A 19,648-nucleotide genomic window follows, 5' to 3' on the forward strand; every position below is an offset into this window, starting at 1 on the left:
TCACACTCTTAAATTCTGTATTCCTTACATTTTTGCACTGGACATTACGCTCATAGAAGAGTGGCTTTTTGAATATGATAACTACCCACTTGTAGCATTAATGAGTGTCCACTCTAAATAATACAAATGTGCATCACACATTGAGTCTGACAAATTAGATATGAGTTTTGTTTTATTGTATTGTGATCAGTGAGTTGATCTTTACTATTTCATCTGAGCTGTTATAATAACAGGCAGCTGCTAAGTGGAAGCCCAGGAGCTTGCCAATTAGTCTGTGTCTGCAAAGAGACCAGACTTTATTTAAAGAAAAGCCTGAAGACAATGAATAAATTAAATTCATTTAACTTTATTGCACGTCATTTATTTAGGTTCATTGCAACAGAACTTTATTGACTTATGGCATACTGCTGGTGGTAATTTTAACGAGACGTCTTTCTTAAGGATTGGTTTTTACGATAAAGCCAAAGGGTTGATTGCAACGCTTCTACCAACATTTTAGAATCCTCGGAGGTGCATGATTCAACAGTTTCCAGTAGTCTTAAGTGTTGAAAAACATTCTCTAGTGCATGAGAGCTAGTAAGAGTAATGAAGCGTCCGCTGTGTGTTGAGCGTAGAGGAGTGGCTACGAGATGCATTCAAGTAACCTGACGAGATCCATTACTTCCAGATACATGCTGGTGTCTCAACAATAAGAAAGAGACATTGATGTATTTAAGTGAAAGTAGTTTATATGTTCCCATAGACTTCCATTCAAACCTACTTCTTTTTGTAACCAGAGGAATTGCCCCCCCAGCGCCTATTAAATGTACTTTTGCGTTGGTGCTGTCTGGAGACTTTTTATACACAGTCTATGGTGTTTCCACGTCATTCACGTTGCATCCCACTCACCACGCACAATACCACTCACATGAAGAGAACTGTAGGAGAGGGAGGTAGGCAGTCACTTGGCGGGCATGCGTCCTTGCAGCCACACTGGAAGCGTACAACAATACAAAAAACAACCACTTGATCTTTGCCTTTAACACCTGCACAGTATTTACCCCACACACACACACACGATTGTGGTTGTCTGCAGGAGAGCTGTTGTTGTTCCACAGTGCTCACGACTCCATTAGAGGCTGCAGGAGCCGTCTCTGTCTGATTAATGCTTGGTAAATGCAGTGTGACGGAGGTCTGTCGACCACGATCTGTTCATTCAGCGCGGTGTGTTTGACGTTTTACTTTGAGAAATCTGTTCGTCATTAGTGTGAAATATTGAATTGGAGGGGTTAGAATAGAAATGCGTGGTTGTAAAGAAAAACAAGAACACAATGAATGGATTTAAAATGGTTTCTTTACTTTGCTGCAGACAGTGGACCTGTGTGGCAGTGACACAGGGACTATTGAAACACGTCTGCACTCGGAATTAAAGTTCCTTTATGTACAGTACTTGGTTGAGGTCAAGTGCCTCATACAGAACGGTTCAGAGCTGCGAGAGCTACTCTATTGACTACTTTTAATTAATACTGCATTCTATTCTTCATTGAAATAAAGGTGACAACCATGTGATCATGCTTCAGTACATGGAAAGTAGGCCTGTCGCGATATTCAATAAATCAATTAATCGCACGATAATTAAAATTAGCTCGATCATTTTTCTGGCCGCAATAAATACCATTTGCATTCTTTTTTGTTTTCCCCGTCTCTCTCTCTCTCTATCCCTCCCTCTCTCGGGTCCTAAAGTGTGTGAAATTTGATGTAGTATGCATGCCAGGTGGCTAGGTGGCGCTGTGAAGCACTGCCATACAACAACACAATAAAAGTTTATTTCTTTTTGAAAAGGTGTACCTGCATTATTATACCATTATCATTGTATTAGATGAAAATTATCTCAGAACAACGATATTATCCATTATCGCAATCATTTCTGAGACAATTTTTCGTCCAGCAAAATTTATTATCGTGACAGGCCTAATGGAAAGACACAAACAGGTGCAATACGATATTTATTTAGCCACTAAGGGCCTGATTTACTAAGATTCCAAATAGCGAGCGCTAAATTGCTTGCGCGAGCAGAAAGACTGCGCCCGCTACTGGATTACGTTTTGCGGGTGAACTACTAAGATTGCGGCCGCAATTGACTACAGGCGCAGAAGTGGTTAAGACCGCCCTATTTAAATGAGGATTTTGCGCGAGTCAAGAGTCAACATGGAGAAAGAGCAGACGGAAGCGCTGAATTAAATTTGAAGCCACTGAACAGAAAGTGACGTTCTGCGATGAGCAGATAACTGGGATCGAGGCATATATGACATATTGTTCCCCGGGTCCATAGGACCTTTTTATATTATTATCATTATTATTATTATCCTGCGTCGGTATTTTGGACAGCTCCATCATTACCTGACGTATCAAACAAGGAAATTATGGACAATGGATGTTGCCGTAAAAAAAAAAAGGTGCTGCGCTCTCCTCCTGACTCACCTGCAGCTCACTGACAGCTGCCAGGGAGCGAGTTCTGCTGTTTCTATGGATCTAATGGATGAGTGACTTTCTTATCAATAAGTAAATAAATAAATAAAGCGGATCATCACAACGGCTTTTTAGTCCCAGTCCGTCCCTGGTTTCATCTGTGTTCATTCAGTCAGGCTGAGTTTCCATTACGCGTGCCAACAGCCTTTGATCTGACGTCAGAGGCGACGGGAAATCGATATAGATGATATATCTATAGCTGATTCAGATAGTTACATTAAATAGTGATTGTTGTGATTATTTATTGCATTTAAATGTGCCTGGAACTGGAAGGGTTAGAGTTAGGGTAACCTGCCTGTGAGGTTTTGGTGACGTGTGCGCACTGTGCCACCTGCGCTTCGCCGTGCACCGAGAGTAGACAAGGTTAGAGCTGGACCCGTTAAGGTAAATCGGGGTTCCCTGTTCCTCCGGTCTTAACCGGGGAACATAGGTACGAGCCCTCCTTGAACCACAAACTGCAGACCAAGGTAAGCCCATACCAGTACAAACACGCATTTCTCCTCTGGATATCTATATTTAATTTATTCAGATATACCAAATAAGAAATGAATGTGCGTCATCTGTGAACGCCTAGTTGAACATGCTCTGGAAAAGCGTAATTTCCTGATTTACAAATATATATAACTATAAATAACCGCAGCCATGTGCGCGCCGCGCACCGCTGTGCCAGTTAAGACCTGCCTTTCAAACGTGCTAAATATAGACGCAAAAATAAACACCGCAATCAGTTTCAGGTTTGATAAATCACTTTGCGCGTGCTAAAATAACATATTTACATTTTCTCCTCCCATCACACGCAAAATAGCGTGTAAACGCCCCATATTGCATATGCATTAAGGCAAGAACGCTAAATGGGTTGCGGGTGCTATTTTGCCCGTCTGAGGGATGCGCTCCTCGTTGCGCCTTGTTAGTAGATCAGCATCAATGCAAATCTGCGTGTGCAATCCAGTTTGCACACGTTTTTGCACGCGCAAAGCTTTAGTAAATCAGGCCCTTAGTCTTGAACCAATGAAGCTGAAGGTTGTTTTCTCAATTAATTGAGTGCTTGTCAGAAAATGTTGACAATACGTTGCCCAAACCTGGAAATGACGATCTTCTCAAATGTCTTGTTTCCACTTCCACGGTTATTCCGTTTTAATGATTTATTTGTTATATGGAGCAAATCAACCAGAAAATATTCACATTTAAGAAGCTGGAAAATGGTTGAATTTGAAAAGAAACCAAAACACTCAAGCTGATTAATCACTTATCAAACTAGTAATGGCTGACCTAGATTGGGCTATATGGTAGTGTTTGGACACAAAAAAACCCAGAATGCTTCTTGTTCGGTGTATTTTTTGTGTGTGGATTGACTAGGTTTGGGTTGAAAAGTGCAGCACTCAAGCATGAAAGCATCGAGCAGTAGGTCCTTATTTCAAATTCTGGAGGGTTTTTTCAATTTCATACTCTTTCACTCTATGTCCCATGTCCCTGTAGAAATGAAGACAAACTGTCAAAAAGCATATACTCAATATATTATATATTACTGCAAGTTGAGTTTTTTCTTTTTTTTTTATTATTTAATAGATGCATTTTTTTTATTCTACTTAAATAGTAATAACAAGAAAAAAAAACTGCTTTCATCAACACTTCTGCCAGTCTGAGATCAATTATTCTTGGACAAACGGAGGAACTCACTGCAGAGAAGGTTTTTATTCTGTTTATTCCAAAGGGGGCAATTCACATTGATCAACATTTCTATTAAAACTTCGAATGTAAACATGCCAGAGTTATCAAAAGAGCTAGTTTTCATCAACACTCCATCCTCTGCGTGGTTGCCCTAGTTACCCTACCACTGCAATGGCTTCCTGCAAAGTCACTCAGTGGGGGGAGGTGCAAGCTCATGCAATATCTTGAAAACAAGACTGGCATCTAAGAACATATATATATATATATATAAATATATATATATATATATATATATATATATATATATATATATATATAAAAAAAAGAACTATCAAAAAAAGACTAAATTAGATTCTGCTTTTAAAGTATCTTTGAGTTGTCCTGCTTTTTGGCGATCAACTTTGTAACTACGATATCTCGTATATCATTAAATATGGTTTTAAGTGTCCAAACAGCCAGACTAAATGTAATGTTATTGGTCACCTTTTTGACCTCTTTATTTTTTAAAGGTTAACTGCCATCTAAAATGACTCCCACAATATTTGAAATCAGCAACAGGAGCTTTTTTTTTTCTTTCTTCTTTTAATTAAAGTTTCCGTGAATAGAAGCACACATTTTTGCCTCTCATATTTCAGTTGCCACTTCCACTGGTGTTACTGAAGGACATTCATGCTTTCACTCTCAGTTTTCAATCTCAGGCTACAGTGATTATGATTTTCTGATTCTCTCGTAGCTCACGCTGTCCTTGGTCGTCTTTAACGGAATCTTAAAGTTGACGTTGAGTCTCAGTTGAACAGAACAAATAAAGACACAGGCGGCTTTCTGGGCTTCTTCTATGTCTCTGACATCGCCTCTCTGACCCCTCCGCTTGAATCCACCTCAAAATGAACATGTGTGTCTGTGTCTGTCTTCTCTCTGCAGTACGAGTTCAAGGTGAAAAACATCAAGAAGAAGAAAGTCCACATCGTGGTCTCTGTAGATGGTGTGAAGGTCGCCTTGAGGAAAAAGAAAAAAGTGAGTGAGCTTCTCTTACATTAAATAAACTCAGCAAACAAACTGGGAAAAGATGAAATTTCTCCTTAGCTGTGTTGGATATCATGTTCTGTAGTAAGAATGTTTGATCTTGTACCAGGCTACAAGGGGAAAAAACTTCTATTATTCTTTTCCCTACCTATTTTTGCACCAATGATACAAGCGTAATTCTTTTTTCGTTCAGTTAGATTACATTTTTACCCAGTTTAACAGTATATATAACATTCTTTTTTGTAATGATATTAAAACTGATATTTCATGAACTGACTTGTTCCACAGACTGATCCGGATTCAGATCAAATTCACAGTCTTCTATGTTTTTATGAATGAAAAACAAGGTTTGGAAAGCAAAGCTGAAATGTAGGTACTCTACTCAACTCAACTCAAATTTATATATAGTGCACATTTAAAAACAACTGAGCGTTGACCAAAGTGCTTTCCAGAATGACGTAAATCAGTAAAAAATACATGGTATTCAATCCAATCCAATCCAACTTTATTTGTAAAGCACTTTAAAACAACTCTGTGGGAGTTAAGTAACAACCACAGTGAACCAGTGAAGTGCTGTACAGAAGAATAAATAAAACACACAATAAATTAAACACAAAGTTACATAAGCGAAGTGACAAATTAGGAAACAAAACAAGAAAACTCTGAAGGGATGAAAAGCCAGACAGTGCGAAATCAACATCGACAAACATGGAACCTTTTTTTTTTTAAAATCACTTCACTGTTTAATTTTTGTCTCATATTCAAGGAAAAAATGAGCTCTCGTGTTTGCTATATCCAGGATCTTCTGTTTCTGCTCTGTCTGTACTTAAACTAATAAACTAGATGTCCTTCCCTGTCGTAATGGATCCAACAGTCCATAAGTCGACATTTTTCTCAATGGGAGTTTCAGTGATTTTGTTCCAAGTCATGAAGCTGGAACCTTTTTCAGAATATTGGCAGAATTTAAAAGACTGATGTGTGAAGTCGGCTCAGATTCACCGTGAAAACAAGTGCGGTTGCTGTCTGGGTCCAGAAATACTCTGAGTAAGCCTCAAAGGAATCAGTTTAAATACGGTGACATCTTAGTTTGCAAGTCAGACTCTCAGCCAGTGAACTGTGGAGTAAACGGGTCCCCTGTCTTTTACTGTTCTTACTCCTATTATTTGAAGTTTAATTGTTCTAAATTCATTAAAAACAGCAGGGAGACCGCTGTGTGTGTGTGTGTGTGTATGTGTGTGCTGGGCCTGTGTGGCTGACGGGTAAAACCCACTGACAGACTGAGATGGACCCAGTAAGATGGAGTGTGACAGGTGGAAAAACCAGTCAGTGGAAACAAAGAAGAGTTCGCTTCTCAACACTGCCTGCCGTCTGGGTTTTTTTCATCTTAATTCAGATTTAATACGAGCATTTAAAGTTTCTTCTTTAATGGCACATTCAAAATTCACAATCAACTTCTGAACTTCAGGTCTATAAAACAAAAAAAATTGAATTTAAAGGTCAACTTTGTTGGAGCACTGAGGCTACGTCTTTTGAGTTATACAAAAGCTTTGAAAAAAAATTTAATCATTAACTTGTCTAGAACATATGTACTAAGTTTGGCGGGGCTAGCTCAAACGTGCTAGGAGGAGTTCATTCAAATGCATAGACTAGTCATTTTTAGATTTTCCAAAATGGCCGACTTCTGGGTGGGCGGAGCTAATGGAAGTACATTAGAAATTTGTTTGGAATCATGAGAGCAACAACTGTACCAAGTTTGGTTCAAATTGGAACAACTATGTGTGACTTATACACAAAAGAAAAAATGAAACATTTCTAATTTTATCCAAATTTGACCACTTTATCTTGCGTCAAAAATTCCCAAAAAAATGCATCAAGAAAATTTGTACTAAGCTTAACGCACTCACCAAATTTTGTCCAGATCGGACTACTTTTGTCTGACCATAGCCTGACTTCTGGGGGCGCTATCGAGCCCTGGGGCTAGGCACGGGTTGGAGCCCTATGCCACTATGGCATTTTTTGCCTACCCGACCTCCATGCAAGTTTTTATGCATGTTAACCCCCTCAAATTTGAGTGCAACATCAGAGAAAAATGACCAACTGAACAGAAACAATAGGTTCCTCGGGCCCTAATAATAAATCCTTTTATAAATGCTATTGATGGGTCTCACACGTTTACACCCTCTCTTAAATCACATATTTATATTGTTTATGGCTCATGTATATGTATGTATGTATACATTTGTACATAAGAGGCAATTTGTAACCAAGATGCAAATAGTAAGTCAACTTGTGATCATGAGTTATTAAATTGTAGAGGAAAGGTAGGATTAAATGAGTTTAGGCTTAGGTTTATTTTTCACAATTTTGAGTGTGCTTTATACATTTTTAAGGATAATAATATCATAATATCTAACTATTGTTAATTTATCCAGAAAGTAACAAATTATGAAGTGATTATTGCAAAAATGTTGACACATTTGTTCTTAGAAACTTGGGTCAAAAAATGTAAAACTGAGAGACAAATCAAACCAAACTGCTTATTTTGTCTTTGTCATTTGTGGAAAGGAAATTGTTTCATGAAGAAGTAGAAGCCTTTATCTTTCCATGAACCTTTCTTCAAATAAATAATGCCTAATTTAAATTTTATATTTGAAAAAGGATCTTTTTTTTAAAAAAGGTTTGGCTCAAAGTCATGAAAGACTTGTGTGGTTTTGTGTGTTGTTGACCTTGACGTTTGTACAGATACAAACTAGTGTCTCATAACTGAGTTGTCTAAATGGTCCTCTTAGGAACGACCAATATAAATGCAGGGTTATGCGTGGATTTGAAAGCATGTCATGAGGTTACTGTTCCTTTCTGTGCAACGCAGAATTCCGAAAATGCATTAAATATTCACATAATTGCACATTTAATGACGAGATCGTGTCAGGACTCGATGATCCCCGATGGCATGTGGAACTTTTACTTATCCTGGTACCAGTTTGAGCATGGAAAATGTGATTTTATACACTTAAGGGGTGTTCCAAAAAATGTGCTCCTAAGTTGAATTGCGACACGGACAGATATTTGATGCAGTGAGACATATTTTATCAATTATAACCATGTCCTTCTTGACTTCCCAGCTGGTAGAAGCTGCAGGTGAAAAGCATTGGTTTTGTTTTTTTGGGGTCGACTGGAAAACATCAGTTTCCATTTGTAAGTAAATATTTAAATTCATATTCTTTCGATTGCCAATATCATCTTCAAACTTGTTTTTAAGCTCCTTTGCATATTTTAAAGGTGATATTTGCTGTGTTCCATGTACATTTACTCTGACACAGTGGCATCTACAGTGAAACTTACACCTCTGGTGGAATCTCACAAGTGTTATCTTTATTTTGATACCAAGATAATCCACATAGAGCTTGTAACTGCAGAGGTTTACTCTATTTAGTTTTGGCATGTCATTTTCGAGCAGGGACTCCAAAAGGAGGGTCAGGGAAGAAGAGGTTAACCACTTTACAGCATACAGCATTTTTCATACAGCATTTTATTTTTGCATATTTTCTTTAATAGGACATTTTAACATAGAAATACAATCAGTTCACTACATTTGAACACGGCAATACTTGTTGTCTGCTTCACTCACGCTGAAGAATTTCCATACAGCTGACATGTTGTAGCCTACTCTGCGAGGTCAACTCTACTACATGTGCTTGTGGTTCGATTAAGGTCAATTGCATCATTTTATTTTAAAAAAAACTTGAGAAACCGCTTCAGATCTAATTGAGCAGAATCTATAAGGATGAAGTTGTGATCTCAGGTCAACAGACTCGGCTGTTTTGTTTGAGGTTATTATAAACTTATTATACGTTTTTATGCACGTCAGGTCGGAGTAATTCTGCACGTCTGAAAAGAAGCCTATAGGGAGAAAGAATGTTATTAAATGGTTTGAATGAATGGCCAGATTTGAATGGGCTGTGCTGGCTGATGAGGTAAATATTAGAGCCGTCCTCAGAGGCTTGAATATCACATTAATTGTCTGCCTGTATCAAAAAGACGCTAAATGGATGTTTAGCCTCCACCTGTTTTTCTTTTGTGGTTCATCTCCCCCCGCTGCACAGCCTAAATGTCAAGTGTGACCGTCATCCGTCTTTTTGTTCATCTCGGCAACGAGAGACCACAGACGGGAGTGACTGAATTACAGAGTCGACGCCGCTCTGCGGAGATGGAAATCAATATGAATAATTCCTCTGTGTTTGTGTCTTGACATTTTGATTGTAACATTAAGCCGCAGGGTAAACCGAATCAAACGGTCAGACAGACGAAGATTTCTCAAATATGGAAATATGAAACCATTTCTGTGTTGTGTTTCTTAAGTCTTGGTTCTTTGATTCTATTTAGCAATGTTTTTTTTTTTAAAAACTGTTTTTGTGTCCACAGAAGAAGGAGTGGACGTGGGACGAGAGCAAAATGATGGTGATGCAGGATCCCATTTACAGGTGAGTTGGCCGTGAGATTAATTTTGTACATAACTTTTTTTTTTGCTTTCATTTTCTTCAAATCACAATGGAAAAACTCAACTCAATAAAATAGACTGTGTTGCCTCAGGATGTTGAATTCCTTTGTCTCTGTCTCTGCAAGAGTCGACATTTCTGAGAATGATAAACAAAAGATATTGTTGCCTGTTGATGATTCAGTTTCACAAAGAGAGAGAAGAAAAAGGGTTAGTCGGCGTTGAAGTTTTGATTAGTCAGCGTGGTAAATAGGAGGGAAAAGGAAGACTGGTAAAATGGTACGAATCTGTCAGTCAGAAATGGGTTTTCAACAATATATTCAGTCCTTTTTAATATCGCTCTTTGAGAAGAGGCAATTTAGCCGAGGCGCATTAACGAGGCATTTTTTGAAAAATTCGTTTTTATTAATGCATGTAATGATGAGCGAAGCAGAGACCGTGAAAACAAGTCCTGAATTGTAAAACTGCTGTAATTATCATCATATTGGAACTTTTTCTTCAGTTTTAATATTTGCACTCCAAGTCAGCACGGCTCAAATAATTCACAGTTTCCATAGTGACAGCTTGACTTAAGGGCACCTCATTTGCTCCGTATGGTTGTATTTGCTCCTTCCAGAGCTTTAGTGCTTAAAAAAAAAAACATGGCAAACCACTCGTTAACAGGATATGATGGAATATTTACACACATGTTTACTGCTGGTCTATCCGCACAAGATTATTATTACTTGGGGTGATTTTTCCAGACCATTTTACTACCATAATCCTTACTGACATCGTAATAATGACTTAAATCTAATCTAATCCCATATGAATAGTGCTAATAATCATTGTCTATGGTGGAGATACGGTTTGGATCTAGCTTTACCACCATGTGCCTGTGATGTTATTTCCTTAGGTAATTCAGAGACGTCATGTTTTTGGTCAAGATTTTTCAGAAAAGTCATAAAAAGAACTCAAGTATGAGGTAATTAGATTCTGTTGGTCAAACACACATGCTTATTGGATTTGTAAACCCACAATCTGGAATATTTTGGGGTAATCCCTTACTATATGGCCAAAGTCACTGTGACATAGAATGGAATTACATCTTGATTAATGGGTAGAGGTGTAAAAGCAGGTCTTGGTTCTGTGTATCGGTCTGGAAGAGGTGTTCATTTACTTTTTACCATTTATTACTTGGTAAAAGAAGCTGCTTATGACACCTGACTTTCTTTGTCGAGATGTGGCTGTTACTTGTTACTTGTTACTTGCATACAGGTAGTTAAGTTCAAATTTAGTCTTTTTTTATGTTGAGAGGCATAGGTTAAGCCTAACTAGCCTCATAATTCATCTATTCTTCCCGTCATTAGGCTCAGCTTTGGTAGTCCCAGAGTCTGGAGTCCAGTTTCTAATATAATTGTTAAACACAACAGCAAATATGCCAGAATTCCTTAAAAAGTTTACTTACTGACTAATGTCTGTCTTTGTCTTTCAGCTGTGATGCAAATGTGCTTTTCTCCTCTCCATCACAACCTATTTAAAAAACAAATATTAATTTCGACAGGCTCATCGAAATCAATGGTCATAATCTTGTTTTCTCAGTTGTTTTCATTCATATCTTGCATTCTGAAATGCCTCAGCTCTTGCCTCATCCATCATTCCATATTAATATGTAAATGAGACGTCGTGTACATGACGCGTACCTCGATATTCATTGACGACAATGTTCCCAGTGAACCCATTTTAAAAACAACAACAAAACGACAACAAAATGTAATAATAATCTCAGAGGAAAGGTTAAGACACTTGTTTTGGCTGTATTAGATTGATCGGATTGTTTGCGGTACTTAACAATGTTTGTGCTGATGTTGGGGGGGGGAATAAACAGAATCGATCCAATTAATGGGGAGACCGCATGAGAATAGAATTGTGAGGATTAGTGTGCACAAGGTAGAGGTAGAGAGAGGGAGAGAGTGACGCTTTCACTCAGTTCACACCGTGTATTTGCTGCAGGGACGTGATCCTTTGTTTTGAACACAGTCACACACGCAGTTTTGGTTACAGGCATTGGAAACAAGAATTTTCAGAAAGTTCCCCCACTCCTCCACATAATGACATGATGGAGGACGGTAGCAGAGTATGACGTGTAAGACTCATCCATCAGTCACTGTCATCTGCTGAGCAGAGTCTGACAGGTCCTTATGGCGTCTCATCCTTTCTGTCTCACTGTAACTTGCTGCTGCAGACGCTTGTCAAATAATTGGTGCTATTTTTTGATGGATTTTTTTGTCAGTGGATAATGATGTGTTCTTTAGCGTTGATGAAAGCCCCTCGTTCTTTATTCACAATTCTGTGACGGAGGCTCGTCGTGCACCAGTGATAACAAAGCAGAAGAAGAAGAAGAAGAAAATGAATTAATGAATTGCCATTGAAATCCAGTAGCGGATTTGAATTTACATCCAAAAACTGCACTGAGCCATTTGAAAAACACACCCACTTTTGATGACACTATTCATTGTGTAAAGGAGTTGTGATGAGATGATGAAAAAACACATTATTATTTGTTTCTGCATGAGTATGGAGGTGAATTTGCATTCACGATATTCTTAAAAAAGGTCTAAGGAAGTCATAAAATGAACTCTGCTGAAGCCTTCAGGAAGTCCAAGTCTTGTTTTACTGGGATTTTAATTTGTTATCATTCAAAGAATACAGGTCATACAGTCCCTCTGTATTAAATATGTCATAATAATATCATGGAACTAGAACTGGGTGCATAATGAATTTGCAGATGTTTGATATAATTGGCTCAGATGGCATAGACCATAATTTGTACACAATTACACACAAACAAAACTGCTATTTTCACTTGGCCAGAAGTTTAATTGCAAAAAAACATTCCTTAAAAACACAAAGTGCAACTTTCTACTGCCACAAAATCAGGCATTTTTTATGGTCACAGCAATCGACAAAAGCAGCCTGTGAAATGCTGGAGAGCCTGGTTATGTATCTCAGCTTGCATCATGCATTTTTATTTTTATAAATAAAGTGAAGTGTGGATATAACAGAGAGGAGGAATTAGCCTGTCAAAGTAACACCGTGAAAGATTTAGGAGGCAGGCCACGGCCAGGTGGAAATCCCCACGGGACAAAACATGCCATCGATTGGCCTTATGTTTTGAATTAATGCGCTCCAGGAGCTCATGTGATCTACAGCGTATTCACGTCCAGCTTTTCAAATGCAGAGCAAAAATGTGTGCATCAAAAAACCCCAGACAGCTTTTAAATGCTCCTGTGTGTGTGTGTGTGGGTGTGTGTGTGTGTGTGTGTGTGTGTGTGTGTGTGTGTGTGTGTGTGTGTGTGTGTGTGTGTGTGTGTGTGTGTGTGTGTGTGTGTGTGTGTGTGTGTGTGTGTGTGTGGGTTTCTCTTTTTAAGACGCACAGAGACTGAATGCCATGTGTCTAAATCATTTAGGAAGATTTAGCTGAGCGGGTTTCCATTCCTTGTGTGCATTCCTTTTCATCTTCAGCTGCTTTCTGTCTGCAGCCGCTGGCTCGCTGCCACCGACGCTGTCCAACAAGTCTCTTATGCAACATCAGCACAGGCGGCCATTCACATTTTTATTCTTGTTCTAAACTTCTCAAAGGACACATGTTGCAGTAGTGGACTGTATACATCTCATTGCATCTAATGCATAGACTTTATGTAAGAAAAAATTAAATACATAGCTTGAATGGAAGTCCATAGTAAAATGACCATTTTCACACTTAATTTAACAGCACAAGTTATGGTCTCAACTCGGGATGCACCGATTGCCATTTTTGGGGCCATTTCCGATTTTTCAAGAAGTTTGACCTGCCGATACCGATTTTAGTCGATTCCGATTTAAATTTTTTAAAAATTGCTCAACAATTATATTTGAATATTCCCTCTTAAAAGACACAGATATTCGAATATATTCTCATTGTATTTGCATCGCGCACCGGTATACCGCCCGGCCCTACACTCTACTACATGTGCGTGTAGCCGCGTGCACGTGTGTTGCTGATGCTGCGCGTGCATTTGACCGGCTTATTAAAATAGGAATTAAATGACTGACTGGTTACGGTCACCGGCCGATTAATCGGTGCATCCCTAGTCTCAACTGCTAGTTTTAGGTCTTCTTTAATGGGACATGATGTCAATTTTGGTCAAAATTTGGTCCCATTTAGAGGAAAATGGAGAATAAAGAGTTGACACAACTGTGATTGACAGTATCATCCAATAGGAGCCTACTTGCAGATGATGCCTCTGACCTTCTGGTCGGAAAACCTCAACATGATCACGGGCCAGATCGCGATCGATTCTGGAATGCCTCGAAATGAGATTTCTGATTCCCGTGGGTGACGTCACGACCGGTTGCCGCTTGATCTAATGACACACGCTCAGCGGATTCAAAGTATTATTAACATCCAAAGCTTGCCGTAACCTATAACCTCAATATCTCAGAGACCTCCTGTGCCCATACAACCCCGTTTTCTCTCCATCTGCTGCTCTTCTGCAGGTCTGTCTGCTGGGACTTTCACCCATTAATTTCAGCAAACTTTTGTTAGAACTTTTTCCATATCAGGACACCCCAGCCCTTGACCCTGAACTGGTGACCCTCTCTGGTTACAAATCCAGTTCCTTTTCACTTGGCCATGGGCTGCCCCAGTGGTGTAGTCTACAGGATATGCAGGTATATGTCGTATACACACCACAGATTATGCTGTTGTAATAGGTTGACCTTGAGAATAAGGAAAAAAACTGTACTGAATGGTTTCCCATAGTACATTAAGGCATGCATGTTCAATCAACAGCACAAGCAAGCCTCATACATATTTATTCCCCCCCCCCCAATCGCATTTACGCATGATTTATTTCCACTGATAAAGAACTAACCACTGTGACAAAGACAAAGTGAGCAAGAAGTCAGGTGACCGCGTTTGGACTTTGCTTATGAGATCATGCCAAGGTTTCAGTTTAAGTCATTCTGTGACACGCAGTTGATTTATCAGACTTGTACGCTGAGATGATTTAATCTCTTTCAGGTTCTGTTCCTTCAACAAGAATGTCACATTCTTATCACCTTTATCAACTCAGTGTTGCGTAGAGTCTTGTGTTTGTTTAAGAGTCCACATTCTTCTGTCAGCTGCAGTATTCACTGTCATTATTGTGAAGCACTGTAATGTGACCATTTTGTCCATCATGTCTTGGGTTCTAATGGCTTCCTCCTTTGAGACAAATCATCAGACCGTTGCAAATGAAGTGCAGTCCTCAGGGTGTTTTTTTCTTGCCATAGCTGATGGATCACACTCCTTTGCACTATTCTCGTACTGTTATGAATATATCTCATAAGCAAAGCAATCTCAGACAATTAAAACTATATCTATATAGGGTTTATGTTGCCTTCATTTGCATGAGTGATGGAATTCAGTTATGTAGAGGAAATGCCTTCTCGACAAAACAACTGCAAACACCATCTGTTTCTTAAAAATACATCCTTACTTTGAAAGAAACACATAAAATGTATGTTTATCTGAAGCGTTGGCATAAATTATACCTTTATAAAGTCACAGTTGAGCGCTGCACCGTAAGTTGTATTTGATGCAGTCGAGTGAAACATATACTATTAGGGCTGTAGCGATACACTAATCTCACGATACGATACGATACACGATATTCAGCTCACGATACGATATATATCACGAAATTCAGCCAACGATACGATTCGATATAATTCGATACTCTTACATCATTTTCTGAAAGATTTAAAGGGGACAAAGTGATTTTGGTGACATCTTGCGAGTGTTCCATTTACTTTGGAACGTTACGTTTACGTTGTTTTCCGTCATTTCATAGTCACGTCCTCAGCGTGGGCGGGGGCGTCACAGCACGGCTGCATGAAACTGCTGTAACGTTGTTTTATACACGACACGGACACGCAGACCAGTGACGCGTAAAGCAGTTGCTGAGATATGGCTGATGGGTTGTGATCCGGCTCACCATCGCCACCTTTCAGCAGTGCTGTTGCCAAATACACCAGAATCGTCTGTTAAATATTGACATTTTAAAATGTCAATTTTTAAGACTTTTCGACTGATCTACAGTTCGGCATTGTTCGGTTTGATTCTTGTGTCGGACGTCATGCTCATGACTCTTCCAGTGACTCCTCTCTCGGACCAATCAGTGGCCGACAGTCTGTGGCGTTGCATTTTAGTATCAGTACAGCTAGAGCAGGTACTAAAAAAGTACTATCGCTAATGGAAAAGCAAACTAAAAAACTGAGTTGATCTGAGCAGTGCTAGAACTGCATAATGGAAAAGTGCCATAATTCATTATGAGCTGAACTCTCTGCACCAAACAGGTGAAGAGGTCAGTCTTTAAATGACCACATGAAGAAAGACTTCATGCTTGATGAGCCACAAATTCAATCCTTGTTTAGTGCAATCACGACGCCCTCCCGACAGACACAACAATTTTCTTTTGAAGTTGTTACGTCCTTGTTCGACTAGACTTTTCAGTATTGTCAGGGGAAGAAAGCAATTTGGACTAAGCTGTTGTCAGAAAGCTGGACCATTGCAGACTCGACTTCTTTGTTTTTCCGACAAATAACAACAAACAACCTTGGTACTAAAGGAAAAGACGAGCGCAACTGATGAAAACACTTCAGGACAATGACTTTGCTATGCATACAAAAAAGTAGAAAAATACTAATTTATCAGCCCATTTTTGCCATTTTTAGCGTCAACTATCAGCCATTGGCTTCCCTGATCTCTAACACTTGTCTTTGTGGTCGCCCCAAAGAAATACCCAAACAACTGTTCTGCTTAAAAGCTTAAAATTACATCAAGATATTCTATCATATCACAATATAGTTAATAATACTTAAGTCTTCTGCTGTTCCTGACACACATCTGTTACCATGATTAATCCTTGTTACCCTGATACTGACACATGCTGGATGAATGACCACATATGGATATTAGATATTAACATTCAGGATACAGATACAGATACACATATTCAGGCTGGCCTAACCAACACAATACCATTTAAAACTCCTATTTTTCATGGAATCCTTGTTTAAGTCACACTTGTGGCAGTCTGTGGATAGTCTAATATATTGGTAGTAATCAAATCTGTGGTGAGTAATCGCTAAATATGGACGAATGCCATCACATTCAAGCCACTTTCAAATCAATTCAGCCATCCCCGCACTACGCTCAGGAAGAGGCTTGTTTGTAATGTCAAGACTGACAAAGGCACAGTAGAATCACGTCATGTTAGACGACGACTTAAAACAATGAGACACGCACACATACAGAGAACACTCGCCACAGAAACAAAAAAAAACAAAAAAAAAACACCGGATGTTCAGGACAAACGCTTCAAGCAACTGGGTGGCGGAGGAGTGAGGGTGGTGTGAGATCGGCTTGGCAAACGTCATGTAGAGACTCTGTCAGCGTTTTGGTAATTACTCAGAATTTCCTCAGAGGGCTGACAGAACGAAATTCTATTTATACAACGACAGTTCAGCTGTCGGAAACTTGGGAAACGGTGACTTTGCGAACCAAACGTTGGCTCCTGTTTGAGCTATTAGTGTAAACACAGGTTCTGACCACCATCGCAGCAGAGGACGAAATGGTGGGGGGAAACTTTACCACCAAGGAGAACTTTAGTCACTTGTCATTATCCAATTTTATATCAATAAACCCACACATAAACAGTGAGTGTACTCACAACTACCAACTAGAGTGCTAAATAAGTTAATGGTACACAACTCACTCAACATTTAAAGCGGACCTAGAGTGGTCCTGTTGCACATATATGTTGTTATGTTATGGAGGTCTACTTGCATACATCAACTTGTTTTTATGGTCAAAAACCTCCTAGTTGCTGTAAATGAGCCGATAGAAATCCTCTTTTCTGACGGTGTTCCTGAGTCGCGATATTTCAGAGTGAACTCACACCCAGAAGACAGAGTCTTGTGATTGGCCAGTACTATTCAGCACATCTGCTCTCAGAAGTGCAGCTCCCCCCTCTGGAACGGTGGATGCACTGCTCCTCATTATCAAAACATTGTTTTAACAGTGTTTAAAAATAGCTTCTTCACGACTCCCCGCCGCAGTCCCTTTGACCCGGAGTCAGACCCAGAGTCAGATGACACTGTCGCTCGTGAAACACCTCCACAACGGACGTTATGCGTCTTCTGCGGTTCAATGTACGCAACCGGATGTGCCCGGACTAGTGACCGGAGCAGGAGGATCTGCTGTTCGGGAGAACCGGACCGGGTTTTTTCAGAGATCTCGCTGAGCCCGAGATTACAATAAAACACAGTGTTCTCAGCAGTGGCTGAACTGTTTGTTTAGAACCTTCAGGGCTTCTTAAACAAGGTAAGGACGCAGATACACACTAAAAAACAGCGTTAATTGGAACTTCCGGTCTAGGTCCGCTTTAAATACAAATGATTTAAACAATGTCTAAAAAACCCAACCACAACAACAACAAGGCCTTAGTTCTTGTATCCAATTAGAATGATGGGATGCACACGCACATCCCATTTTTTCTACAGATATAAAGATGTACAGATTTTGCTTTTACACAGAACACTGAGTGAGGCGAACTCGATGGCATGACCATCTTGAAGCGATGTTGCCATGGCTCTTATGATATTTGTTTTGAATGCAAGGAAAATGGGAAGATTTGCGAGTCAGTTATTGGCCTGTTTTTTTACATGTAGAAACCAAACGTAACGCGTAACTTCTTCCCTCTCTGATCTCTGTTAAAAACACCAGTTGTATGTGTACCATGTGTAGTGGACATGGTTGTTAATTCAGGAATGCTTCTATTGTTATTCCCCACGCACAGATGGTCTGATCAATAATTCCAAAGCAAGCTGGGAGTGTCTTCTTCTTGTATGCAAGAAAAGTTAAAAGTTGAATGTCTTTTTGTTCCCCCCAGTTGGTACCACAGAACCAATGATCAGTATGTTGCAAGAGCTCGAGTGATTTATTGGGAAGTCACTGATTCTTTCACACGCTCACTGTGGGAGTGGGTTCGGGGAAGCCAGGGATCATGAGGAGTATAATCCCTTAGACGGCGTTTCTGTTCAGCGAGTGGAAATTATGCTTCGGCCCCGAGGTCTAATCACGCCTGTAAGCAATTCCTCTCTGATAGGATTCATTACACTGCAAAGGTTTGCTCAACACAAGCAGGTCATCATTTTCCAGTGCTCACCCTTACAGAAAAAAAATATTTGATGCTGAAGCCTGTAATCTGCGACATGACCATCCAAACATCAACAACAGGGACCTGGCTCGCAGTCATCAGGTCACTCCTAGTATTAGAATGGGTCTCCATGTGCACTGAGCACTTGTAATAGGCTTACAGTAAATCATGTTCCAGATGCAAATACCAAAATGTGGAGCGAGGTAAGCGGCAATCCACCTCCTGTGCTTATTCGGCTGGAAATTAAAACGAGAATAATTCATAAGTAAAAACAACAAAGTCAGGGCACGATTCATGTGGTAAATAAATTACTGTGGAGGTGTGCCTGTGTCTAAAATGTTAATTTCCATGCCGAGTATCTCTCTGAGACCAAGATACTCTACCCCACATCCTGCTCTCAAGCTCTTAACTTTTCTCTTGACTCTGCAACTTCGCGTTTCGTTTCCTCTTCCTGAGCTCCGCCATTCCAGCATCACAGGTTTAGCTCCAAGGTAAAACTGTTTGTGTACAAACACACAAAGAAAAAGGATATAAATCAATAATGTGCTACTGAAAAAGCCTTATGGAGTCATTATTGACCGAGTGGATCAGGAAAACAGACCTGTACAAATAACGATTGTTGCAGCCTAATGAAAGCACTCGTCTTGGTTGTTTCTTAGACATATTAGGAGGTGGATATGCTGGATATCACAAGTGACATACTCTCAGATCTTTACCATCAGTATAGTCA

The 19,648-nt window shown here is 39.6% G+C and overlaps 1 protein-coding gene across 1 annotated transcript in view; it reads left to right on the top strand.

Annotated features, from left to right (window-relative positions):
- Positions 1-19,648, top strand: part of nos1apa (nitric oxide synthase 1 (neuronal) adaptor protein a) — a gene marked incomplete at both ends in the record, with an annotated part of 147,292 nt that overhangs the window by 57,985 nt on the left and 69,659 nt on the right. Inside the window, 2 exons of the mRNA XM_083887541.1 lie at positions 5,098-5,190; positions 9,622-9,680. Coding sequence (XP_083743667.1) covers positions 5,098-5,190; positions 9,622-9,680 — 152 coding nt within the window. The remainder of the gene's footprint in view (positions 1-5,097; positions 5,191-9,621; positions 9,681-19,648) is intronic.

This window comes from Microchirus variegatus (genome assembly GCF_963457635.1).
Source record: "Microchirus variegatus genome assembly, chromosome: 4".
NCBI lineage: Eukaryota > Metazoa > Chordata > Actinopteri > Pleuronectiformes > Soleidae > Microchirus > Microchirus variegatus.